General features: G+C 42.6%; 1 protein-coding gene across 5 annotated transcripts in view; it reads right to left on the bottom strand.

Moving 5' to 3' along the window:
* Window positions 1–8,458: 8,458 nt before the first annotated feature.
* NUP58 (nucleoporin 58) overlaps window positions 8,459–27,585 on the bottom strand; it is a 45,366-nt gene continuing 26,239 nt past the window's right edge. For 2 of the 5 annotated variants that reach the window (XM_024126058.3, XM_024126056.3), the window contains 3 exons: window positions 23,741–23,839; window positions 22,050–22,145; window positions 18,436–20,573 (listed from right to left, as the gene is read on the bottom strand). In XM_024126058.3, coding sequence (XP_023981826.1) covers window positions 20,404–20,573; window positions 22,050–22,145; window positions 23,741–23,839 — 365 coding nt within the window. In that variant the 3' untranslated portion in view covers window positions 18,436–20,403. Of the gene's footprint in view, window positions 8,833–18,435; window positions 20,574–22,049; window positions 22,146–23,740; window positions 23,840–24,462; window positions 24,954–27,585 lie in introns of those variants that run through there. The other 3 variants (XM_055089675.1, XM_024126057.3, XM_028497925.2) reach the window with 3 other exon arrangements.

The raw sequence follows: 27,585 nt of genomic DNA, 5'->3' as shown, positions 1-27,585 counted from the left end.
ACAATTTTACATGGGGGGGAAAGCTCCTAACATCCTTCCCTAATGGAGCAACCTTCATGAAAACAATACATATGTTATGAAAAAACAGAAACATTAAAATAAAGCTCGTTAACTTTTGAGAAGTTAACGTTTAATATTTGGTTTGCTATCTGCTTCATCACCTCTAAAAATATTTTACAAACATTCATGCTCATATAACGTTCATTTTAAACATTTCTTTTTTCTCACTATTTTCTACGCTTTTTTGCTCGGAGTTTTAAAAGGAGCGGCCACGACAGACGAATGTTTGGACCGAGGCTCTTCCTGAATTGTTTAACCACCAAGTGCTCTGGGCTGCATTCTGGCGGAGTGACCCGGGCACTCGGGCCACCGCGCGCCCCGAGGGTCAGGAAGGAGGAGCCGGCTCCGCCCCGGCTGCTCCAGGTGGGCGAGGGTGGGGACAAGGGGGGGACAGGGGCCCCAGGGGGCGCAAGGTCAGGCTGGAGGGCGGAAGTCTCAGGGGCGCGCAGCCCCGCTGGTGAGCTAGATTGACGTAGACCCATTTACGTCCCCCCGAAGAAGGGGCAAGATGCACCACTTGTGCCCGAACTTCGGAAAACAAGCCCATCCAATGCGCCCTCAGCTGATGGAGAACGGGGTGCACATTAATAGATACAACAGAGCACCCTGCCGCTAAGCGCAGGTACGCGGGCGCGCAGAGCCGCTCAGGCTGGGGCGCCTCCCAACAGGTGGTCGGGCGCCCCAGCACAGCCCCCGACACACGGTCACCCCGCTCCCTCCGGAACCCCCCCCGCCCCCCCCCCCGGTTATCTGACTGCCGGAGCCTGGAGAGGCAGGAAAGACAGAGCGGGTAAAGGGACGAGAGAACAGGCGAGGGAGGGAGGGCAGAGCGAGGGCACAGGGCGTAGGCCCTTCCGCGGCCTCGCCCCCGCCCGGCCTCCCCCGTCCCCCCCTCACTCTCTGGATGCCCGCGCCCTCCCTCGCCCTCCTCCTGGCGCCTCTGCACACGCGCGTGCCCGCGCGCACCCTCACCTGCGCAGGTAAGCTTCTCCCCCCCGCCCCCCCAATGGCGGGCCGCCCTGGGCGCTGTCTCCCCTCCCTGTCCCGTGCCCCTTCCTTCCCTCCTGTCCTCCCCTCCCCTCCGGCCCGCACCGCGCGCCCTCTTACCCGGGGCATCCCCCGCAGCGCCCTCAGTTGTTTCAGGGGACCCGCGGCAAAGCGCCCCAAACAGAAGCGGCCAGGTGTGCGCGGCGGCAGGCGGAGGCCGAGCCGAGCGCCCGGGGCGGCCACGCGCCGACCCGCGTTAACCCGGCTGCACGCGTCCTGACGCAGCCCGGCCCGGCCCTCGGGAGGTCTCGCCGCTGCGGCGCGGGCGCCTTAGAGAAAGCGGAGGGCGCCGCGCGGGCCAGGGGTGCCCGGCAAACAGGGAGCGGGGAGGCAGAACCACACAGCCAGCCAGGTTAAGGGAAGAGGGGCGTTCACCGAAAAGATGGCCCTGAGAGGGACAACGACACCGTGGAAACGCAGCCTGTGGCCGACCGTGCCACTGCGCGGATCTAAGAGGTGCGAAATACGGGATTGTGTAGAGTTTGCATAGCTTTGGTTATAGAACGATTCAACACCCTTTCATGTGTTTATTGGTATTTTCCTTTAATTCCTTTAACCATTTCCTTTAATGGTTAATTGGCCATTAACGTTCTGCGTCTATTTTTCTCTGGTTGATCGTTTATCCTTACTGTTAACGTTTTTCCAGTTTGGTATTTTTCTTTCGACTGCTTTAGAATGTTTTAAGGGGTGAGAGGGAGCAGGGGGGCAGGGGATTCCCCTCTCCACCCCGCCATCCAGGTCCCTAATTCACTAGAGTCTTCCGAGTGCAAGCAATAAACACTGACCCTGGCTAACTTCAGCAGAAAGAATTCGGCCTTCATGACCAAAGGTAGGAGGAGGAGGTGGAGAGCCTCAGGCAGGTCAAATTGTTTCTAATCTTAGCCCTTAGCTTTCCAGATTTCATGACATTTCAAGAAAGCATTCTTGGGCTTCCCTGGTGGCGCAGTGGTTGAGAGTCCGCCTGCCGATGCAGCGGACACGGGTTCGTGTCCCGGTCCGGGAAGATCCCACATGCCGCGGAGCGGCTGGGCCCGTGAGCCATGGCCACTGAGCCTGCGCGTCCGGAGCCTGTGCTCCGCAGCGGGAGAGGCCACAACAGTGAGAGGCCCGCGTACCGCAAAAGAAAAGTAAAAAAGAACAAAGGATCGGAAAGGAAGAAACAAAACTGATTATTTGCAGACGATACGAGTGTCAAAGTAGAAATTTCTAAAACATATACAGATAAATTGTTAGAATAAGGATTTAGCAAGATTGCTGAATACAAATTCATTACATGAAATTCAATTGCATTGCTATGCAATAAGAAATGCTAATTGTTTTCTTTAAAAACTCGATACCACTTACAATAGCAATAAGGGCTTGTGAATAAATCTAACGAATAGTGTGCACGTACTATTATGGAAAAAAGTTCTAAAACTTTATTAAAAAGACCTCCCCCAAAATAGACCCCTATACAATGCTCATTGGAAGGAAAACTCATGTTATATGATGTCATTATCCACAAATTAATCCACAGATTTGATCAAATTTAAAACGTTTCCAATAGGAATTTTTTTTTTTGCTGTACGCGGGCCTCCCACCGCCGTGGCCTCTCCCCCTGCGGAGCACAGGCTCCAGACGCGCAGGCCCATCGGCCATGGCTCACGGGCCCAGCCGCTCCGCGGCACGCGGGATCCCCCCGGACCGGGACACGAACCCGTGTCCGCTGCATCGGCAGGCGGACTCCCAACCACTGCGCCACCAGGGAAGCCCCTCCAATAGGAATTTTCATGACACTTGAAAGGTAAATTTTCAACTTTATAAGAGCCAAGAATAAGCAAGATACCCCCAAACGAACAAAGTAGGAGAATTTAACCCACTAGACTTATTATGAAGTTATAGAAATTAGGTTCATAATTTAGTCTCTATAACAGTTAAGTCAGTGTGGAATTGATGCTGGGAGAGAGAAACCAACAGAGCAGAATAGTGGGCCAGAGATGTACACACACAGGAAACTTGACCTATGACACAGGCTGCACTCCAGGCAGTGGGGAAATAAATACATTATTAAATAGTGTTGAGTTTCCATGTGAAAAAAAATGAGATTGTGTTTCTCACACCATATACAAGTCAATTCCAGTTGGAATGACCTTTATGACTTCTAAGTAGGGAAAGACTTTTAAAATAAACAACAGCAAAAATCCAGGAGTCATAAAGGAAAAAGATGAATGATTTCATCTACTTTAAAACTAAGAACTTCTCATCCAAAGACATTATCAGACAAGCAACAAACTGTGGTTAAACATTTTTAACACATATAACCCAACAAAGGATGAACAGCTAGAATTTATGGATTAATAAGAAAAAAACCACAATAGAAAAAATGGGCAGAATATATCACAGGTATTTAACTGAATAGGAAGCATGAATGGCCCATAGACATACGAAAATATTTCCAACCTTATTAGTCATTTAGTAACAAAATTAACACCACCAGTAGGTACCACTGAATGCCAATTAGATTGGCAAAAATTAAGGAATCTCTCCTTCCTAATGCTAGTGAGGATGTGGAAGAACAGGGGCTCACAAACGCTGCTGCCGGGGATGGAAATCTACACAAGTCCCGCGACAACACTGACCGTCTACACACTCAAAACACTCCACAGAGGGGCCACCTCATGCCTTTGGACTCTCAGCACAAAATAATACATTTCACACCCCCATCCAGTACGCCCATGTGCTTACAAAAAGTGCTGGCTCTTTCTGTGTGTGATACAGTCTGACGGGCTCTGTTTCTTCATGCAGAAGTCTTCCCTTCTTTTATACCAACCCTGCACTGAATCTAACCCGGCAGCTTAGACTTCTTACTGCGGGCCTCCCGTAAGGGACTTGTTCTGGGCATGGCAGGCTGGTGCTCCCCTGAACCCAGGTGTCTCTCTCTCTCCACTTCCATTTGTGTCTGATCATTTTTCTTCACGTTCCTGGAAGCTCCCTCTGTTCGTGTGAGTGCTTAATAATTATGCACAAATCACACATTCATTCTCTTGCTAAGTATCTTCTTTGACCCAGCAGTTTCAGAAACCTGGCGTTTGATGTTCTGGATTCTTCCCGGCTTTGCCCTGGTAATGTTTGTGAGGCCTTCCTGTTAGAACGGGCTACATTTCCTGGTCCAGAGTATGGCCTTTCTATGGATTCCCGTGTGTTTAACCAGGCCCCCTTCTCTGTTCCTCTTCTGTTCTCCATTCGGGAGATTACTAGAAGATGTCAGATCTGGTTGAAATCTACAGATGCTGGTTGCATTCTGCTAAATTTGTTTTCATGACTTACTAATGTATTGTGACCCACAATTTGAAAAACACCACCCCGGAGACCCTCTTACATGGTGTGTCAGGAACACATGTGGCGATGTTCATGGGTTTGTCATAGAAAACAGTTTAGGAATGCTAAAGTGCCCACCCTAAGGAGACGTGACAGTTACTTTCACACAATGAACGTTACGTCTTAGTGAAAATTCATGAACCTAGATATGCCTAGATATGGCATGGGTAAACCTTGGAAATACAATGTTGAGTGAAAATAAGCAATTTGCAGACTACATACAAGATAGCATTTTTTTAACACTCAAAAACAAGCAAAGGACTTCCCTGGTGGCACAGTGGTTAAGAAACCACCTGCCAATGCAGGGGACACGGGTTCGATCCCTGGCCCGGGAAGACCCCACGTGCCGCAGAGCAACTAAGCCCACGCGCCACAACTACTGAAGCCCGCATGCCTAGAGCCCACGCTCTGCAACAAGAGAAGCCACTGCTCGCCGCAAACAGAGAAAGCCCCCAGCAGCAGTGAAGACCCAATGCAGCCAAAAAATAAAAATAAATCAAAAAAAAAAAAAGGAAAAAGAAATGTTTAGGGAAATATGCATATGGGATTTTAAAATTACGTTTAAAACGTCAAAGGAAAAGGGGAGAATACAACTTAGAACAGTGGTTACTTCTGCGGGGAGCCAGGGAGATGAGGTCAGGTAAGAATACACAGGTAGCTTCAGAAACGTTGACCATGTTCTGGTTTCTAAATTAGGTGGTGATTTCATGAGTGTTTATCATTATTACTCATAACTTATACTTTTATTATTTTTATATTTATACGTATTATGCATCCTCGATGGTTATTATTATATATCATATGCTTATTATTATAGACTTCTTGTAGGTATCACCTGCATTTAATTTTGTTATTTTCCCATGTAAACTGCTCTTCCTTTTTTTGTATGTATCAAAGATCATATAATACATTTTTTAAGCGAAGAAAACTGTAGATCTGGTCCAGCTTCCCGTGTACAAGAGTCCTGAGGGAGCCCCACGTGCTCAAAGTAAGAACAGCTTGGCGCCAGGCCGCAGACCTCCCCTGGCAGGTCCTGAGGGGCTCGCTGGGACTCTGCAAGCTCCAGGCTGGATTCCCAGTCCCACCACTCAACCCCGCAGCCCTGACACCAGCAGCACGAAGCCCGAGATGCCCTTTACCCTCCTGCCAGACCCGCACTACCCCAGGGCCCCCGCTTACCCCTCGACTCCCACATTCAAACACATTACACCTTGCACGTCGACCCCTAGTGCCCTCACTCCCCCTCCCCCAGTTCTTGAATTCAGCGTCCTTGGCAGTGGAGGTCAAGTCATCAGCAAGTCCGTTGGCGCCTCAGCTCTGAAGACCCCTCGCCTTCTGGCTGTGATGCAAACCCCCCCTCTCCCCCAGGGCACTGCATGTCTTCCGGCCTTCCCCTCACCCCCTGCACCTGGCCAGCAGACAGGTGGCTTGTCCTCCTCCCCCTCATGGCCGCTTCCGGGCCAGTCTCTCTCCTCTTCCAAAGAACCCCTGAGCTCCAGAGTTCAGGCCATCGGGCTGTAGCCCTGGCTACCCTGGGTCATCCCTCCTCTCTCTCATTCCTCAAAGACTCAGCTCCTGATGGACTGAGTCTTTCCCACACTACTCCTGCTGTGATTCTGGATGACTCCATATCCCTGCACGTGATCAGTGTGGCACCCCGGCCTCAGGGCTCCTCAACTTCCCTTTCTCCACCCATTCTGGCGGCATCCACTCCCACGGGCACACGCCCGGCACCGTCCAGCAGGGAGGGCTGCGACGATGATGGAAAGGCCCTGTACCTGTGCGGTGCAATATGGTGGTCATCTGTCACACGCGGCTTTCAGAGGTGGCCAGCGTGACTGAAGAACTGAATTTTCCCTTTTAGTGACTTTTAGCTAATTTACGTAACCACCGGCCGAGGCTGGTGACTACTGTGCTGGCAGGTGCAGCCCTAAACTTGGTCATCACGAGTAACTGGCAAACCTCCCGAATCTCAAGCTCAGTCATCACGACCTCCTCCATCATCTAGTTTTCCAGCACAGTCTCTTGAATATCAAATAATCCCTCCATTGCCGTAGGACCGAAACCCCACTGATTCTAATTTCTTTGAGTTCAACTCTTCATTTCCCTCCTTATCCAGTTTCAATTCTACAATCCCAAACCCCTTGTCCTTCCTCTACCTTTATTGTACCTGCTTGGCTAACCTAAAACCCGATTTCGTGCAAGTCTCTACCTTCTATACGCTAAAGTCTGAACATCTGAACATGGAGAAGCAAACTCCCACTGTGCTGACTGGGCTTGTTGACTTCATGACCGCCAACCTTCAAGGGAACTCCGTACCGCCTGGCCGTCTGATCTCCTCACTCTCTCGCTGTCATGAGGTGATTATTTCATAACTTTCTCTCAACCCTCCACACTTCCACCCGCATCACCACTCAGCTTTCCCAGGTGCTCACCGGGTCTTCCCACCTTCCTCACGGATGCCCATAAACCCCGCTCCCTTGAGTGACTGTGATCTGCCGTCTCTGATCTTAAGACAGGACCTCCCTCTCCCCTCATTTATCCAAGGACATCTCTCTAACGATTCTCTCCCCTCTCTCTTGCATAGCAATTTTTCTTTCTCATTGGGTCTTTTCAGTCAACATACGAATAGACCGTTATTTCTAGCATCTGAAAAAAAATTCTTGATTCTCATTTTCCCTCCAATTCTTGCTCTACTTTTCAAGAATCCCCTCAAAAGGGTTGCCTTTTCTTGCCGCCCTAATTTCTTCCCATTCTCTCTCTCTTTTACTTTTCTGAGGTAAAACTGGTGTACGGTAGAACACATACACGTGAAGTGTTCAGTGTGATCCGGTCTGGTAAACACCTTTATCTGTACATGACCACAGTCAAGATAGCAAACATTTCCTTCACCCCAGAAGTTTTCCTCTGTTCCCTCCACTGCCTCCGCTTCAATATTTGAGCTTACTTAGCATTCCACCTCCATTTTAATTCATCTTTTGGCATTTTGGCTGTATCTTGTATTTTTGCGTTTGGAAGTGGTGACTGCTCTAGGGATTATAATAGACATCCTTAAACTTTCGAATCTATTTGGAGTTAATGAACTGTAGAGAACCTGCAACCACAGAGGTCCGATGCCTCCTCCCCCCAAGGCCCTTGGCCTCAGGGTCATCGTAAGCATTACGTCCACACACGTTTTCCTTCAGCGCTTTAAAGATGTGGTTCTATTGGCACGCATGGTTTCTCAGGAGAAATCCATCATTATTCAAATTGTCATTTTCCTCTAGTAACTTTAAATATTATTTTCTTTATCTTTGGTCTTACGTAGTTTGACTGTATCTAGCAGACTGTCTTTGAATGTGTTCTGCTCAAAGTTTGGTGAGCCTTTTGAATCTGTAAAGGTATGTGTTTCACCAAATTTAGAACGTTTCTGGCTATTATTTCTTTCAATGTTGTCTCTGCTCCAACATTTATCTCCTCCTCCTATGGGACTCTTTACACACAAATGTTAGATTTCTAAATATTATACCACAGGTTCCTAAAACTCTACTCATATTTTTTCAATCTTTCTTCTGTTCTTCAGATTGGATCATTTTTATTGATTATCGACTATATCCACCCAATGGAATATTATCCAGCAACAAAAAGGAATAAAGTACTGATATATCCTACAACATGGATGACCCGAGGGAACGTTATGCTAAGTGCAAGAAGCTAGTCACATTTATATGAATAGAATTGGCAAATACGTGGAAACACAAAGTAGATGAATGGTTCCCTAGGGCTTGGGGGGGCGGTGATGGGGAATGGGGAGTGACTGCTAATGTGTATGGGGTTTCTTTTTGGGGTGGCAAGAATGTTCTAGTATTAGATTGTGACATTGCACAACTTTGTGAATACACTAAAAAAACACTGAAATGCACCCTTCATTCAACGTATGGTATGTGAATTATATCTCAGTGAATTTTTTTTAAAAAAGAATGAGTTGCATAAAGTTACAAACATTTAATTCACACTACTTGGCCAGTTGTCTCTTGTACCAACTTTGCCTGTTCCATCTATGAATTTTCCACTACTCCTTCCATACACTGGATTAGTGGGCCGCTTGCAATTGCTTTAAACATTCCCAGGATCTCGTATATATTCCATTACATTGTCCTTAAACAACAGGGGCAAGTTTTCTTTCCTGAATTCTAAAAATCTTGACCAAACACTCTACGACATGTAGTTCTGTTCTTAAATGAGATTCCCAAAATGACAATCAGAAGTTCCTTGCAAAGTAGATATCTGCTGATTCAATGCCTGCTCAGAACTGGATTTTTCTTCCTAGTTCATTGGTTTCTATAACACTGGGTTTTCGAAATCCAGTTAAAACCCGTGATTTGTTGCCTGAGAGAAAAAGAAAAATAGTTTAGACTGTATTAGGAGAAGTGTAGTTAATATTTACTACACGCTTAGCTTACACCTTACATAAGTTAACTCATTTCAGTTTGCACAGTCAACCTGGAGCACAGGTATTGGTCACTCTGTTTTACTAAAGAGGCACAAAGATGTTAAACTTGGCCAAGGTCATACACCTACTAAGTGGTGGAGGAGAGATTCTACCCCAGCAGCATGGTTCCAACATCTAGACAGAGATAGGTCGGCAGTGGGTCACTGAGATAACCTTTTCCCACTGCACCGCACTAATTACTTAATTCAGAGGTATTTATGGAGTCCAATTAGATGATAAGTACTGAGGATACAAAACCAAACCAAACCAAACACGAGACAGGGCTCCTCTTCTGGGATTACTCAATCTAACGTGGGCGACAAACAGACCATCAAGTAACAAAAACATGACGTGGGAAGCCTGCCCTCTGAGGCCCAAAGTCTAAGCAGAGTGCAAAGGTGTGTATTCACTTTGCAGGAGCTGGGAGAGATGAGGCAAGATGGCACTGAAAGGCCAGCATTTACTCCAAAGAAACGGCTCATGCACAAGCCGAGGGGTGGAAGGGATGTGCAGTTCTAGGAGGGCCTTGGTGTGACGGTGTCCCAAGGGGCGGGTGAAAGTAAGGACCAGGCTGTGAGGGGCTTGCATTTTATGCCAGAGAGTTTGGAACAAAGAGCGCCAGAGAGCTTGGCTTTCCATAATCCCATTTGCATTTTGAGAAGGTAACTAGGAATTCTGCTGGTGGACGAGGGCAGAGACAATGAAAGCAGGGATACCAGGCAGGAGGCTGTTACAACGACTGACCTCGAGATTATTTTAAAAAGAAGCAAATTAAAAATCTGCAATTGGGCTTCCCTGGTGGCGCAGTGGTTGAGAATCCGCCTGCCAATGCAGGGGACGCGGGTTCGAGCCCTGATCTGGGAAGATCCCACATGCCACGGAGCAACTGGGCCCGTGAGCCACAACTACTGAGCCTGCGCGTCCGGAGCCTGTGCTCCGCAACAAGAGAGGCCGCGATAGTGAGAGGCCCGCGCACCGCGATGAGGAGTGGCCCCCGCTCGCCGCAACTAGAGAAAGCCCTCGCGCAGAAACGAAGACCCAGCACAGCCAAAAATAAATAAATAAAATTTTAAAAAAATCTGCAATTTATTTCTTTTTGGTGTACAATAAGCCATATATGGTCCCAGGACCATGGTTAGTATCATCTAAACCAGCACTGTCCAAAAAATATAAAGTCACATACGTAATTAAAAATTTTCTACTAGCCACATTAAAACAAGTAAAAGACATACATGAAATTAACTTTAATCATGTTTTATTTAACTCAATATATTATCTTTTCGATATGAAATCAATATACAAATATTAATATTTTACATTTTTTTCACACTAAGTCTTTGAAATCCAGTGTGAATTTTATATGCAAATGCTTCTCAATCTGGATGCTAAATGTACCTTAGAACTGCTTGGTTTGCATTTAGATTTTGTAAAATTTACAATTGAAAAAGTAGACTCATGTACCCAAGTTGTTCCAGACACACTTAAATGTTGCCCAGTATTTGAACTGAACATCAGTTTTAAAATTTTAAATTGATTCAAATGAATTTTAAAATTCAGGTTTCCAGTCCCACTGGCACTATTTCATGTGCTCAGTAGTCACATACGGCTAGTGGCCACCACTTCGGACAGCAAAGATTAACGCCTGCTTGGCTTATAATAGGTGTTCAAAAATATGTCATTATCCGCAAACATAGGATTTAAAAAGTGAAGAATCACTCATTCTAAGCCAACTGTAAATAAAACATAGTATTTTGGACCAGCAGGAATTCTTTTTGAGACCAGGCGGAATAAATACTCAGCACATTACTGTTTTGGGCTAAATTATTTAAAAGAACCTTGCTCTTTAGACCAATCTTCTGTGCAGCTAATACAGAAGATGTAAACAATGATTGGAAAGAATCATTCCTTGTTATTAACGTACTTACAAAAGAGTAAAACACAAAAAAAGTCTCATTACAGAAGGCTGTCATAACACAACAGGTTAGGAAACATACACTGTGCGCTGAGTACCTGTGCAGCATTTATAACTCGCCCTGGGATAGGAAGGAAACCACCCCTCCCGCCCCTGCTGCCGGCTGCCCTGCCCTGCAGAGCTCCAGTTTCAGATTCACCGCATTCAGAGTGATTGACATCAAATGCTTTCCCAGCACCGAGGAATTTACTACACGTTGAGTACATCTTCCTTCCTAAGGCTTATTTGTGAACAGACTGACCATCGGAACTCTAACGCCCATGCGTGACACCTGCCCTGTGCGAGTTGATTTTCCCTATCGTGAAATGGAGAAAATACCTCCCCCACCCTCCTACACAAGTCATGGCACCAGTGGGGAGTGTGTGGAGAGGACTCCCGTGGTAATGAAAACAGGAAGAAGGGGTGGACAAAGCCAGTGGGAAACAGATGATTCAGTAAGTAGAGTGATGTGAGTGCAGGAGGCGGTAGAGAGGGGTGGGGAGTGGGGCTAACTGGAGGGTGAGTGACAGCTGAAGGGGCAGCTCCCTCAGCAGGAAGGCTGAGGCACTGCTGCCAGATCCTTCCACTGAGTTCTCAGAAGTAAGATTTGGAATTTTATGTAAAATCTGATTTTTAAAAATCAAACATTCTGTGGACTAGAAAGATCAAGTCGCAGACCTCTAGTTTGTAACCTCTGAACGTAAAGTTACAGAAGCCAAAACTAAAGAGCAACACCAGAAACAGAGTGAAAAAGTAAAAGCCATGAGAAGGAAAGTTATCCTGAAGAAAGAATAATATAGACTAGATCATGGACAAAGGAGACTAGAATCACTACTAAGCTCAGATGCAATCTAGGTCAGCTTACACCCCAATCAGGAATAAGAGAGATTCAATAGAAGGTAGGCCTATACAAATTAAGTCAAGGCCCTCTATTTAAAACTCTATTTGGATTAGATCTCCAAAAATACAGAACAGCTACAAACAGCTGAAAGTGATGGATATAATTTTTAAACATGCCTTTTAAAGTCATAGCTGAGTTAGCACGAAAAGTAAGGTAAATTCTTAGAAGCCAGAAATGAAGTCAAAGCTTGAGGAAGGGGGGCCCTGAGACTGGTAGTGGCCCCTGATCCCAAGTCTTAGCAGCTGTTCAAGAGTCAAGCCGAGGCCCGGGAACCCTTCTTCCCTCTTCTCTACCAAAAGGAGTTTTAGGGGAGTGTGAGACCACCCACCAAAAGACATCCCCAGCTTCACTTGCAGCTCTGCGAGGAGGTTCTGGCCAGTTGACATGAGCAGAAGTGACTTATGCAACCGCTGGATCACACTCTGCAGAGGAAAAGTGTCCCTCTCCTCTCCACCCTTTCCTTCCTCCAGGAGCTTGAGTGCAAATCCATCCCACCACGCAGACGGGGCAGAACCACACTGCCGGGAGTCTGGGCCCCCGAGCAGCCATGTCACCCCCAGACAGCTCCCTGCGCCACTGTGTGAAAGAGAAAGAAACCGTCTTCTTTAAGCCACTGTACCTTGAGTCCTCTAATAAAGCAGCCTGACCACACCCTAAGTGATGTAAGCCATGTGAGGCAAGGAGATCCAAGAACCCCTACAGAACAGGGCTGTCAAAGGTCTACACTAGGAGTCCGCAGACATTCTCTCCAGCGGGCCAGAGACAGTGATTATCTTAGGCTTCACGGGCCATGCGGTCACTGTTCCAACGACTTACCTCTGCTGTGGATGAGCAGAAGTGGTCACAGATGGTCAGTGAACAAGTGGGCACGGCTGTGCCCTAGGAAAGCCTCATTTATACAAACGGGAAGTGGCCTGGTTTTCACCCACAGGCTATAGTTTGCCAACCCCTTTCTTAGCACTACCATAGATAGACAGACAGATAGATAGATAGATAGATAGGAAGATAGATAGGGAGGGAGATAGACAGATAGATAGATAGAAAGGATAGGCAGATAGATATGTAGATAAAGTATCTGACAAAGAAAACTTGCCTCTTGTAGCCTTGGCTCTCTGAAGTGAAAGAAAATTCTGCTCTGAGAATTCACTGCTTAGAGCTGACTCTCAGCAGGGACTATGGTTTCAAGTCACACTTCATACATGGTCCAAAACATCCTCAGAGTGAGACGTTACATTAACGTGGACCCGGGCTGGCCATGCCCTCAGGGGCCTGACAGAAGTTCCTGTCTGGAGGAGCACATCTTCGGCCTCAAAGAATTGATAAATTCCTATCAAAGACGAGCTCACAAATACAAATTACGAAACACAAGGAGAAAGACAAGTCACATGGAACAAAAGACAGCAGAGAAAAACAAATAACAAAATCAGACCCTACTGACTTTAGGCATTGGACTTATCAATGACAAATAGAAGTATATTGAATAATACATAAAGAAAAGAAAGTGTAAATAAGGAGTGAGAGATTACCAAAAAGTGACCCAGGCATACTTTTTAAAGGACCAATTACAACTTCCAGAAAAGAAAATTGAAATTTTAAATGAATTTCCAATAAAATACCACCATAAAAAGATTAAAGTTTTAAAAGTGGCCTAAAACCACAGAGACAATGAAAATAGGAAAAGAGGCAATGACATTTTAGAAACTGGAATGGGAATAACTGACTCAGCAAAATCAAGAAAGCTAAATGTGAAGCTTGCAGTGGGGAAGCCTTTCTATTTCTGCAAATAGCAGTGGAGGTGGGACTGGAAACAGAGTTGACCGAAAGCTTAACAAGGTCAAAACAGTACCTTCAAAAAGGAGAGGAAGGGGAGAGTGCTGCTTTTGTAATGAACCTTAGAGGGACATCTGACTCTTTAAACTTTGTTATGTGATTCCGATAAAAAGTAAGAATTAAAAAATGAAGACAGGGCTTCCCTGGTGGCGCAGTGGTGGAGACCCCGCCTGCCGATGCAGGGGACGCGGGTTCGTGCCCCGGTCCGGGAGGATCCCACGTGCCGCGGAGCGGCTGGGCCCGTGAGCCGTGGCCGCTGCGCCTGCGCGTCCGGAGCCTGTGCTCCGCAACGGGAGAGGCCACAGCAGTGAGAGGCCCGCGTACCGCAAAAAAAAAAAAAAAAAATGAAAACAAATCCTGCTATTTTCAAGGCTAATAAATTCCCTGGACTAATAATATAAAGTCAAATAGCGGGGCAAAATACTGATATACAAAAATATACAAAATATATCTTTAAATATTTACATACCATCAAAAATAGGGATGACTGTCAATGACATTTTATTTTACTCATATATGAGTGATTTTAATTACATCTGACACTGGGCTGAAAGTGCTCTCCGTATGATCACCTGTTGCAAGAGGATTTCACTAGAAAGACACCTATGCTATTGGGGTTTGAGTCTTGGCATCACTTCGTACTTGCGTAACTTTGGGCAAATTACGTAGCTTCTTCCCTCATCTGTGAAAGAGAAATTACCGTACCATTATTAAGGTTAACATTATTAACCTTAATGTTACTGCAGGGCTCAAAAACTTCCTTGCGGTGTGAAGCCTCCTTTTGGTCCAGACACGCCCATTACAATCTGACCCCAGCCACCTAGCTGAATCTTGTAGAGGCATCTTCATACAGTTTTGATGTGTCAATGAAATATTAATATGACTTTATAAACTGTGTAACTTAAAATGTCTTATTCTTTTTTCCTCCCACCGAGTTTTCACTCATTCCCAGAAGTCATTTCAAAAAGACTAATAAATGTTGGCAACATAAGAAAATTAAAATTTCTACACAACAAAAACAAGTAACCATAAACAGACGTGAAAAGATTAACTGTGAAACATTTGCCATACATAAGACAAGTAATTTAAATATTAAGAATGTTTAAAAACAACACGAAATGGGGTGATGTAATTTTTTTAAGAAGTCACATGGATCCAAGACTAAAGATTTAAAATTGTTAATTTTTCCAAACATTTCTACAGAAAGTGATTGCATCCAAAGAGCTCTTACAAATAATTAAGATGGCCAATACCCCCATGAAAATGTTCAAACTCACATAAAGAAATGTCAATAAAATTGGATACTATTTTCACCTATCCTAGTAGAATCATTTCTAATAGCCAAAAAAAAAAGAAACCATGTAAGTGTTCACCAAAGGAACTAGTTAAACAGGATATAGCCATATATACTATGCAGCTGTTAAAAAGAATGAAGAAAAACAAGAATCAAGATGAAAAGAAACGCAGGAACTTCCTCTGGAGAGTGGGGTATTTGGTTGCTTTTAATTTTATCCCTTTATGCTGTTCACACTTACGATTACTTTTAATTAAATGTTTAACTTCCAACTGTAAATACTTTATAGAAATAAATCATATTCATACTCATTGCTCAAAGCCACCTTCTCGTACAAAAAATTTCTGACTCCCCCAAGCCTGAAGAATCTCTACTCCATGCTCTCAAGAATTTTCTTTGTATCTTTATCCCATAACTTAATAAGAGAGCCCACCCTACATTATACTTATATGCATAAAAGTCTAGACTCTGAGAAAACTGCCTGGGTTTGAACTCTGGCCCATCCACTTACTAGCTGAGTGACCATTAAGTTACTTAACTTCTGTGCCTGTTTCCTCATCTGTAAAAAAAAGGAATAGTAGTATCCACCTCACAGGACTGAGGGACACAAGTTGTACCTGTACCCTCTAAGCTCCCATCAGCGACTCACACACGGCAAATCTAAGTATTTACCGCAGTGGGCTGACCTGCTACCAGGGGACTCGGAGGGGTGAGGACGACAAAACCAAGTCCTCTGCAACTTAAATCTGCAGCCTACCCTCAGCACCGCAGCCTTTGTGGCCGGGTAGGTTGTTTGTTTGAACTGACAGATTAAGAAGAAGAGAAAAATGGGCACCGAGTGAAGGGGCCGAGAGCAGTTTTTCCAGTAATTTCCTGGGCCGCTGAGACACATGTCCGCGTGACAAGAGAAGGATCCACCCGCACTCGGCCTGGGTTTGTGGTGCTTGTTTCAGTTACAGGGGTCAGGCGAGCCTTCCTGGAAAGGCCTTCTTGTTCAACTTCTTACAAGATTCCAACAGCCAACACTGCTCCCCTTACCCTGTCCGAGGTGGACAGCCCACCCTGCGTGCCAGCAGCTGGGATGTCTTCCTAACACTCCTTACACCCTAGAAGGTGACTATTCTCCCTCAGGCCCCAGGGCCCTCGGGACTTCCCTTACCTGCAGGGATCCAGTCTATTGTATGTGTGCAATTTCCCCGTATAAATCGGGGAACCACATTACCTTCGGTGCCTTTTAGAGGATGGGCATGAAGGTCAGCCTGCTACTCCTGCTTCACAGAAAAGCCCCAGCTCCGGGACTTAACAGCTGTGTGACCTTGGGGAAACTGCTTAACCTAAACCTCAGTTCCTTCCTCTAGACACGGGAGGTTTCTGCTTTCTAGGATACTACTGAGACCGAACAAGGCCAAAAGCACATAGAGTTCTGAGTGTGCGTCCTGGAACAGACTACACACAGCCAACGAGACACGACCGTGAGCGAGGTCCAGGCGGGACCCCCGGGCCCACGTTAGCACAGCGCAGCCAGACTCACCCACAGTGAGAGGTGGGGGCAAGGCACAGAGGAAGGGGATGCGGCCTATCTCGCGAGAGACCCTTCCAACCCAAATATGTCGCACACCAGAGTATCCCACTGCAAAACTTCTAAAGGCACTACTCAGCTTCCCTTGTTGTGAAAAACAACAACCTCTATTTGAGATTAGTAGTACATTAATTTGGGCTCACTATGTTATCACAAAAGAACAGTTCATCTGCATTTGTCCTAACTGTAGGATAAAAATCCTCACTGAGGAATAAAATTAAGATGCTGATAGGGAAAACCACCAAGGATCTAACAAGCACTGTAAAACCTTGCTGAAATAAAAGACCTAATAAATGCATATACCATGCTGTACGTAAGAAGATGGGAATTCTCCCCAGATATATATTTTATTTGTATAAACCTAATCAAAAATCCCAATAGGATTTTTCCCAAGAAAAATCGAACTCGACAAAATAGGTACATCCGAAAGAGTATAAGGGTCGTAGAATAGCCATCCAACACAAAAACAGAACAAGAAACAGAAAAAGAAGATAGGGCAGCTTCCCCGTCAGGAACCGAAATAAAGCAACCAGCTATAGTGAGCGGTTGGAGAACCGGAGCGGGAACGGTAAATGCCTCTGCAGCGTCAGAGGCCCTGCACCCAAGTGCCTTACGCAGACTTCACCTTCACACAACCAGCCGCCTTTACTGTCCTCACTTGGCAGCTGCTGAAGCTGGGGTGTAGAAAAGAAACTTGCCCAAGACCACACAGGTTCGAGGCAGGGGTCTGGGCCCAGCTGACTCCGGAAGTCCAACCTGTCTCATAAGGAAAACACCAGCACACACTGTCTACAGAGATCATAAGGGGAAACTCCTAAATGATCTGGTGTAAAAACGGACACGGGACGTTACCATGCAACTACGTTAATATGTAAATGGCTAACATTCATGCGAAAAAGTTTAGGGGGCTTCCCTGGTGGCGCAGTGGTTGAGGGTCCGCCTGCCGATGCAGGGGACGCGGGTTCGTGCCCCGGTCCGGGAGGATCCCGCGTGCCGCGGAGCGGCTGGGCCTGTGAGCCACGGCCTCTGAGCCTGCGTGTCCGGAGCCTGTGCTCCGCGGCGGGAGAGGCCACAGCAGTGAGAGGCCCGCCTACCGCAAAAAAAAAAAAAAAAGTTCAACCTCACATGTACTTGTTTTAAGGACTGATACTATCTAGGGCTGCAGACAGGAAGCGGGTACTCACACATACCACAGGAGTGTCTGTTTATATAGCATTTTTGGAAGGCAGTCTGACATTAAAACATACAGTTTGTATGCCTCTTCAGCAATTCCTCTTCTAGAATCGATCCCAGAGAAACATTAAACGTAAGCACCAAGAGTCATGTTCAAGGATGTTCACTGCAGCTCTTTCTGTGAAAGCGAAATACTGGAAAGAAAAGGGAACATTTGGAGCAAATGACCGGGCGTCCATGCCGCAGGACAGTAAGCAAAAAGTCAATCTCCACGGACTGACACGCAGAGACGTCCAAGATACGCCACTAAAGGGGAAAAAAAGCAAGTCACAGAACACACAGACTGTTAACCTATTTGTTTAAAAAAAAGAAAAAGAATCTAAGAGACAATAAATATGAGAAAAGGAGAGAGAGAAAAAGAATGAACATTTGTACACATGCTGAAAAGGCATCTTTAAAAAGGATCTGAAAGGATACACACCAAACCACGAAGAGCGGACACGGTGGGGAAGAAAGTGGGACCTGAGGCCCAGGAGCTGAAGGCAACTTTCACTTTTTACTCAATATTTTTGTGTATAATTTAAAACGTTTTTGTAATTTTGAGAAGACAAAAGCAAATGACAAACAACTTGCTATCCTGTGTTCAGCCTTTTGTTTTTTTCAAAAAAGCAAGATGTATAAACCAGTGAAAACGAAACACTAAAAACCAACCAGAGAATAGAAGAGGAATAATAAGAAAATTACATATGAATAACAACTACTGACACCTATAAAGATTCAAAGCAACTGACACAGTAAATTTTATTGTTTACATAATGACAGGCTCTGGACAAAGCGGAGACAATGGACACAGTGACGACACATTTAAACTCCTGTCACAAATTGATCTGTTACAAATTCCCAATGGTCAACATATTAAAATGTAAAATATATAAAGAAAAAAAACACAAGAAATATAAATATCCAGATTTTTGCAGCACAATGCAATGTCCTTTTTAAAAAAAGTTTGTTGTAATTGTGTATTTAATTCTGACAGTAATTCAAAACACAAAACCACATGTTTTCCTACCCTTCCCCAAAACCTGGATCTGGGGACTGCAGTATTAGGGAAGTATGCAAAAATAAAAACAACTTTCATGCTCAAAGCATTTTCCTTATTTTAATGCATCAAGGCGCAAAAATTTCAATTCCAAAAGCCAATCATCGCTATATGCAGATAAATAAAACAGATTTGACAACACTTTTATAATCAAACCCAACTAACGTTATACTAAAATATATATGTGTGTGTGTGTGTATATATATATATATATGTGTGTGTAATACCTATTTTAGAAAAAAAGGTGCCTTGGTGAAAATGATTCTGAAAATATTCACTTGATGCACATTATGTTACAAAACCTTCTATATAAAAAAATTAAACTATTTTCAATGAAATTCCATGTTCACATCCCATCTGAAAACTGCACTTGAAAGATAAAATAGGTCTACCTAACGGTTTCTGTCTGAAACCATGGCTAAGGCAGTTCTCTTTCCAAGGGCTCTCTTTTTCACCCACTCTCTGTCACTAATACTAATACAAGTAACACACAGATGCAACCTGACATGTCTATATATCTTATTACCTGGAGCTCTCTGTTCACTGTTAAAACGGGGGATAGTTTACTGTTGCTACAAAGGATACTTTTTTTCTTAAAATATACCGTTTCTTTATTCCAAATTAAGCACTTACTTAAGACATAAGAGAGGCTGATAAGCGACTCCATTTGGTGTCAATATCAACAGCCCTGTCAGAACGAACTCTCTATTGGAAGAGCTAGAAAAGTTTCCACTAAAATAATAGCGCGTCCTTCACCTGCATAGAATCAATTTGGCTTAATAGCTCTTTGCCCCCAGAACACCAGTCTGGAGTTCAAACATGCTCTTGAAGGTCCATTTCAGATACGAGGGTACAGAGGCTAATAGAGCTGCTGAAATCGGTTTGGTGAGTGTCAGCAGCTCTCATCTGGAGGAGCTGCTAAGGTTAACATGGAAACAAAAAAGGGAAAGCCTGGGGGCAATGAAGTTGAGTTGGTCAATATTTACAGCAGTAACCATTTCACTAAGTCTTTAAGCAAGTAACTACAATGACTTGGTACCTTTAGCTCCTTGTTCTACAAGCACTGAGGATTTGAAGCATAAAAGGTGAAAAATGGAATCCCCTTAGGAAAGGGGACAGTCTGAGGCAAAAGCTGTAGGTCTGTAAATATATATTCTATATGCACACAACTGTGTGTATTATCCTGTATATATTTTACATACATATTCACAAGATGCCCTGCAGTGTAGTTCAAAAGGCCTTTTATCAAGGAACAAAGTGATTCTGGTATAGGCCCTAGAGTTCATACCATCTATATAAGAAACAGATGTGCATATATTCCCATAATGTAAACCTTATCAACAAAAACATTGCTAAAACACTAGGTTAAATAGCAGGAGGTTTTACCAATCAGCGATGTAATATTTCTTACACTGAGAATCAAAATAATGAAAAATACATAACTAGGTTTCAAATACACAAGAGAAAAGTTGTTTAGCACAGCAAACGAGAACAGAGTTCAAATTCCAGAAGTAAGGAAAAACTATCAAAACTTTATAAATCTCCTGGGATGCAATTTAGTTACTGCATCAACGTTAGAAAAATAGACTCAGAGAATGAACGATGCGGCTACGGATTCTCTCAACACATCAACCCATATGTTTATCTTTTTCCTCTTTTGTTTCCAGCTGGAGGTTTCTTCAACTGAAGGAGTTGTCCTCCTGTTCCAAAACCTGCAGAGGCAGGATTGGACACCCCAAATGTCAAACCAGCTGATGCCGTGATGCCAGGATTGCTGAAGTTAAACCCAGATGTACTTGAGCTGCCAAAGCCTTATGTTTAGGGAAGAAAATATTCATATCAGAAGTTAAATCACAAAAACAAACATAAAAAATGCGGATGAGAGGTAAGTGTCTAGTTGAAAGAACATATAACCTATACGAATAGCAAATATCTTAGGGCCCTGAATTTCTAACATGGAATTTTACAGGAAAATAATTTAGCTGACAACTAAGTGGCACCATTACAGACAGAAGTTTAGTGATCCAGACCGAGAGAAACCTTACACAAATAACTGAACTCGACAGAAAACTTCAAGTTGGCAGCCACTTTCGTGTTAATTAAATATGCCAAGGCACCCTCCTCTCCTCAGCCCTCCAGAAACATTTTATCAAAATGTAAAGAGACTTTCACAGCCTTTGGACCCACCCTTGCAATTCTAAGTCCTCCAAGAGAGCCTTAACCCACAATTTTCAGGACAATGAATACACAGAAGAGTAGTACCAATTGTTTTGATTTTGTAAGAGCCCTCGAATAATTAAGATCAAATACTATTCCTGCCTAGCTAACTAATGTTAATATAGGCATATTATAATCCTGATACCACTGAATTCTATGATCTTACTCCCTAGGAACTACTGATTTTAAACACCACTTAATTTTAAATGGAATTTCCTTCAAATTCCCACAATTAAAAACTTTAATCGGTATTATTATTTTAGGCATGCTATTTATCCCTAAGAATTGCACATTAAAACAAGTCATTATTTACAAATATAGAAACAAATGCAAAAGTAGATGGAATTTGGAAGTTTCTACTAGACGCGTCAAGAGATTATACCTATGTCAAAAATGAACAAAGAGGGCTTCCCTGGTGGCGCAGTGGTTGAGAGTCCGCCTGCCGATGCAGGGGACGCGGGTTCGTGCCCCGGTACGGGAGGATCCCACATGCCGCGGAGCGGCTGGGCCCGTGAGCCGTGGCCGCTGGGCCTGCGCGTCCGGAGCCTGTGCTCCGCAACGGGAGAGGACACAGCGGTGAGAGGCCCAAGTTCCGCAAAAAAAAAAAAAAAAAAAAAGAACAAAGAATCCAGTTAATCATCATTTGTAAGACTGGTATTCTTAAAATCAGGGGGGCTTATAACTAAAGAACACCTCTTTAGAAGAGAAACTATTCTCCTGAATGAATAATGATAAAACTTTTGCAATGGGTTCATTTTGGTAATAATGAAGAAAGCTGTTTAAACATAAAACTAGTCTTTGGGTTCAAAATCATCTCTACTTAGTTAAAAAGAGGATGTAGTTATTTACTATATCAAACTTAAGTTGTTAGAAACGTTCTACAAACCTGACCTTCAGCATATGAGAGAGAGAAAGCTATATATGATTAGTAGGCTTGCAGGCTTCATCCAGTGGGTAGAAACTGAACCAGGGATCTTTTTTGGATACCGGAAATAACAACACTTATACTTTTAAAATTAAATAATGTGCACCTTTGAATCTGCCTGAAGTTCAGGCCAAAACACACAAACCTGCACTAAGACTTCCTGAGGGTTTATTTGTTGTTCCAAATCCAAATGTGGAGGCCCCTGTGGTGCTGCATCCAAAACCAGAGCTAGCTCCAAAGCCTAGTGGGGGTGATAGAGAGACACACACGGCAGGTAAAAACACAGGTGAAAGGATACTGACAAGTAACACCCAAATTATCAGTGGTCTAATAAACAGTGTTGAGAACCACGGCCTTACTAAGGAGATCTGCTTTACTCCTTTGCATTAAGACTTTTGGAAGAACCAGATCAATTCTGAAATAAAACATTTAGATCTACTTAGACTAAGCTTATGACCCATCCGTAATTTTTAAAGAACAAAGCCATAAAAAACAAGATCATATTAGTACTTTCTCTCCCAAACGGACTAGACATTTCAGTGACCATTCAAGTATGATTTTAGTCGAACAGATAGACACATATCTACTTAAGAATATTTCATTTTGGGAAAAAAAAAGACTAAATTCGTAAATAAGCGAGGCACGCACAACAGTTTAAATGCAAAGTACCGCACAGTAATTTTACTCTGCTTTCTGCGAAGACATTCCCACTTACGGAGTTCACCGCCGGAACCCTGCGTGACTACACAAGGGTCGGTCTCTCTACAGCTACTCAGGAAGAGCAGGCTCCTGCCACAGAACCAGCAACGCAATGCTGAGAAAGTGGAGGGGGAGCATCGAGGCTTCTCTCCTAACAACACTACAGTCACAATTTAGACGAAGCACGTGTCTTCATCACACAGAGTGCAAGAGGGGATTCTGCCAAGTGCTGGAAGATTGGTTTCAAGCGCTCAGAAAATGAAATCCAATTCCTCTTCGGCTACTCTGCAGCAGCTTATCTAAAATACTGAGCCTGACAGTATTATTGCCCGTAACTCTACGAAATATGGCGACAAACTGGAATATAGATCATAGGAATTGCGCTGTCTGCCATAATCCTAATAATTCCTATTAGAGTGTAATATATTACATAACCATAATAGCTTATAGGCTTTCCCTCTTATAATGATATATTTTAATGGAAGTAAGGGAATCTTATTCATTACATGACAATGCACCTGTCAAAATACAATCAACCTTCAATTATCCACGCCAGAGAATTGGGAATGCATTTGTATTTAGCATGTTTTTGCAGAAGACTTACCTTACTAGTTAGAGTTAACTTATGAATCTACTGAAATAAACTTAATTGCCTATGTATACAAGTATGCATAAAGGCAAATATGCCAAAAGTGCTCAGGAATGGACAGAAGTTTTTCGATTTATAATACAATTATTTCCCCATTTAAAGTGTTCATTTGCAGAAAGAGAAGATGCTTAGGAGAATGTATGTCCACCAGAAGTAGTTTGGACTCCAACTAATTATTTTTAAGTTAATTTAATAAAACTAAGTTATTTTCAAGTTCATATTTTAGCATATTCCTTTGAAAATATGAACATCCCTACCATTTGATTTTTAATACGTTTTTATATTTACTATTCACAGACATGAAATGATTTTTTAAGTTCTAAATCTAATACTAGAAAGCACTGATTATGTTTGGAGAACCCTTTTTTTTTTTTTGCCAGATAGAACCTTAACTTCCCAAAGAGCAGATCCTCTTAGAAGTGTTTACAGGCTGGTAGCAATTCAAATGTATCACAGTCCAATGCAATACGAGAAAAGTTAAAGTGTACCTCCAAGGTTTGAAGAACCTAGGCCACTTGACTGCAAGCCAGTGCCAATACCTGAGCCGAATGGCGCTCCAAAACTAACTCCCAGAGATGGCTGTGGCCCTGGTATAAAAAAAAAAAAAAAAAAAAAAAAAAATGGGGGGGGAAAAAAAACAAATTTGCCTTACTCTTTCAAGATTAAAGTTACTTTATGAAATTATTTTTAAAATGAACAGTGATTACTTTTAACAAATTCTATTTGCTAAAACTTAGTTTTCAGGATGTCTCCCCAGCCTAATTTATCTGTCCCAGCTGATTTACCTATCCAAAAATAAGTTTTAAAAAAATTAACTTGTTCACACTAGACAATTAAAAGAGGCTTACCACACGGAAAGATGAGTGTTAGTTTAACCTACTAAATAATTTGAAATCTTTAATGTATTGTAAATTATAGTTCTTTTAGTTTTACTTCTAGAATGGTTTTAGATCTCTCTGCTTGTTTTCTAATAAAACTGGTTGCTGTATTCAGTAAACGTTTTTACTTTTTTTCTTTTTAAAATAAGCTCCTTAACTGTTAGGGTCAAGTCTCAATTGATCAAAAGAGACGGACGCTAACATGCAAAACCATCATGTTACTTCATAAGAGTTAAGTACCAAAAACTAGGCATGATTTCTTATAGGAAATATAAATGATATATAAATAAATAGATAAAGAACAAGACAATGTTTTATTTTATTAAATTTATTGTTCACCTTAAAGCAAATCAATTACACAGTAACATGACAATTCCAACTTGTTCACAAAGAGTGATAACTGAGTTCTACTGTTAAGCTCTGCTACATGACACCACTTATCACCTGATTAAATAAGATAGAGAATGAACATTTACAAAGGCACCGCTGTGTACCTTGACAGATTCAATACATTCAAGATTTCAATTCAGAAGTTTCTTTCCAACATCTTGGAAAATGTACTCAGATGCAGAACGATTCGTCATCCTTTTCCCATTTGTTACTTTAAAGATTTTGGCTGAGTTTGTTTGGCAAGAATAGCATCAAACTTACTAGCCTCTCTTTTTTAACTACCTTTTTTTTTAAACTAAGCAGAATACAAAAATCTATAAATCTCTCATATTCGATAAATAATTTATGAAAATTATTTGATAAATTTCATAGTACAATCTTCAGTCTTGTCTTTTTCAAGCACAGTGATCAGTGCATCTCAAAGTTGAGGGAACTGCCAAAGTAATATACAGATTGATATTTAGACTTTTTAAAGAAATCAAAGCCTTCAAGTTGTTCAATGAAGAATGAGGTTTGTATATTCAAAAAGGTAGTGTAAAATTATAAAACATTAAAGAAAAAAGAAAGAAAAGAAAAAAGAAACTAAGGAACTACATTTTGCTACACTGGGACAGAAACTGGACTTTCCAAATAGCTTCTACCCAGAAAATAAAGAGTAAGGACTAACAGCAGCCAGAGTTCTTACACCACTATTAAAAAATAAATTTAAAAAGATCTAAATTTTTACATCCAGTTTGAGATCAATTTGAGAATAAAATACCTGCCTAGCAGCTCTTTTGTAAAATGTTACTACAGGAAAAAGAAACTAAGCATATTACCCTCTTATTTCTAATGAGAGTAATATGTAGAAAACACACGTCCAGTTTCTTTAACATTGAGAGACTTAAGTGTCACATGTCCACAGGAGGCACTGCTGGTGGAAGACCCTAGAGCATAATGCACACCACAGCCCTCAGCCCTGCAAGCCCTAAGAGTTACTCAAGTAACATGCTTCGTGTTGTGTGCGGGTCTGCTTTTAAGAGCAACTCTAGTCATTAATATTCGGCATCCAGGTAATCAAGAACTCTAACGATGACAAGACTTTCCATTGCACAACAGGTACATGATATTGTGAGTTTTGTACCTTCACACAAATTCTGAAGGCAACGTCATTTATAAAACTAGTAGGCAAATGTATAACATTTTTAATAGTAAAAACTCATGATAAATATCTCCCATGCCAAAGTATCAGCATATATTACACTCTGGCCACCATATAAATTATTTTCACTATCAGAAAGCAGAATCTACATCCTTCAGGCAAATCTTATGTAAACAATTCAAGAAATCTGTTTTAAAATCTGAATAGTCATTAGTCATTCAATGAGAGGCTCTCAGTTCCATAAATAAAACCAAGTTAGTAGTAACATATCCCAATGACTGCCCAAAGTGAAATCTTCATGTAGAGTAACATTTTACAAAAGTTACTGAATAATATATTCACACACAACAAAACCAAGTTTAGCACTGTAATTCGTATTTTCCAGAATAAATTCTACTTTCTTAAAAGTAAAACTGCATTCACAGGAAAAGGACTAAAGTGCTAAAATTTTTTTATAATTTTCAATGATCACTCAAAATACCTAATGTCACTAGCATGGTTATTCCTAAGTCATATTTTTTAAAATAATAATTTTTCTTAAAAAACAAAAAATGTCTTCCCCAATTTCAAAAATTTTACTGATTTAATGGGGAATGTCCTTTGGTTATTAAATATAACAAAATCATAAAACCACAAGAAACTAAAATGAAGAAGTTTCCTATTTAACACTACACCTTAAACGTCCAAACCTACACTAAAAGCTAGAAAGTAGGAATTCCTAACAAAATGTCTCAGCTCTCCTTAAAAACAGCAGCTAAGTCACATGAGAAAAGTCTTTTTATGTAAACATCAAGAACTTTTAAAAGTGTCAAAACACAACAGCAAAACTCAATCCCAGTACATTAGCTTAAAACAATCTATCCTAAGTTAAAATTATACCGAAAAGCCTAACGTAAATGTCTTAAGCTTTTTAAGAGGCTTCAGAAGCACTGGTGGACAAGTGCACTCCAGATCTACCATCATGTAATCCATGTATGATGCTTATTTCATACATAAATAGCCTGCGGAGTTTTTCATCAGTTCTCTTCAGCCTTCAGAAGCAATAACCATAAATCACACAGGCCTAAGTTCTATCATATATATTTTTTTTTTCATTAAGACACTGAAGAAGGATCAAGGAGTCACTTATGTCCATACTTCCACCTCCAAGAAAGACTACACAGAAAGCACCTTCAGAAGGTATCAGCCTAAGAAGCTGTCTGCTTTTTTACATTAAAAAGTCAAGAATCCATATGCAAATAGAAGCAAAACCCCCCTGACAGCTCAAACCTTGCACACACCAACAGGGCTGTATAAAAACAGCACACAAGCCTCACCCAGATTCATCTAGATGGTCTTTAAAATTTGTTACCGGCACTTAGAAAGATCTCATCAGCCACAGGACAGAAGGAATAAGTCACTGGGCACAGAGCACAATGCAATCAAGAGGGGCATTTCTAACTGGACTGCTGCGTCTCACTCTAGTGGCGACAGGACTAAAATAGCTAATCCTGACGGGGAGAGACATAAAGGGATGGGCTGTGGAGTGTGCGAGACCTTTAGAGAAACAAGTGGGAAACAAGAAGACAAAACAAAATGATCGCTATCGTTTAGCTTCTCAGTTCCAAAAATCCTTACAACTCAAAATGAAAACGCTGTAAGACTGTTTAAGTTAATAAATTACAATTCGTGCCACCTGATTCGAAAGCCCTTATGTGGGCTTCACAACTGCAGGGAATGTACCAGGGAGCCAGTTTCCCCGGAGCCTGGTGAAAGTCCACAAAAAATTAAAGCGTGTGAGCAAAGGGCTCTTCTAGATGGTGACTCTCAACTCAGCGAATACTCTCGCAGACGGCAAAGACCGCGTCCCCACTGTTTACCTTTACATCCCTGGAGCCTAGCACACAGGAGGCACTCACAGAGAACGAACGCATTTCTTCAGATG

Source organism: Physeter macrocephalus, chromosome 13, assembly GCF_002837175.3.
Source record: "Physeter macrocephalus isolate SW-GA chromosome 13, ASM283717v5, whole genome shotgun sequence".
In the NCBI taxonomy this organism is placed as follows: domain Eukaryota; kingdom Metazoa; phylum Chordata; class Mammalia; order Artiodactyla; family Physeteridae; genus Physeter; species Physeter macrocephalus.
The sequence above is the reverse complement of the archived record's forward strand: the minus strand, read 5'-3'. Positions and strand labels throughout refer to the sequence as shown.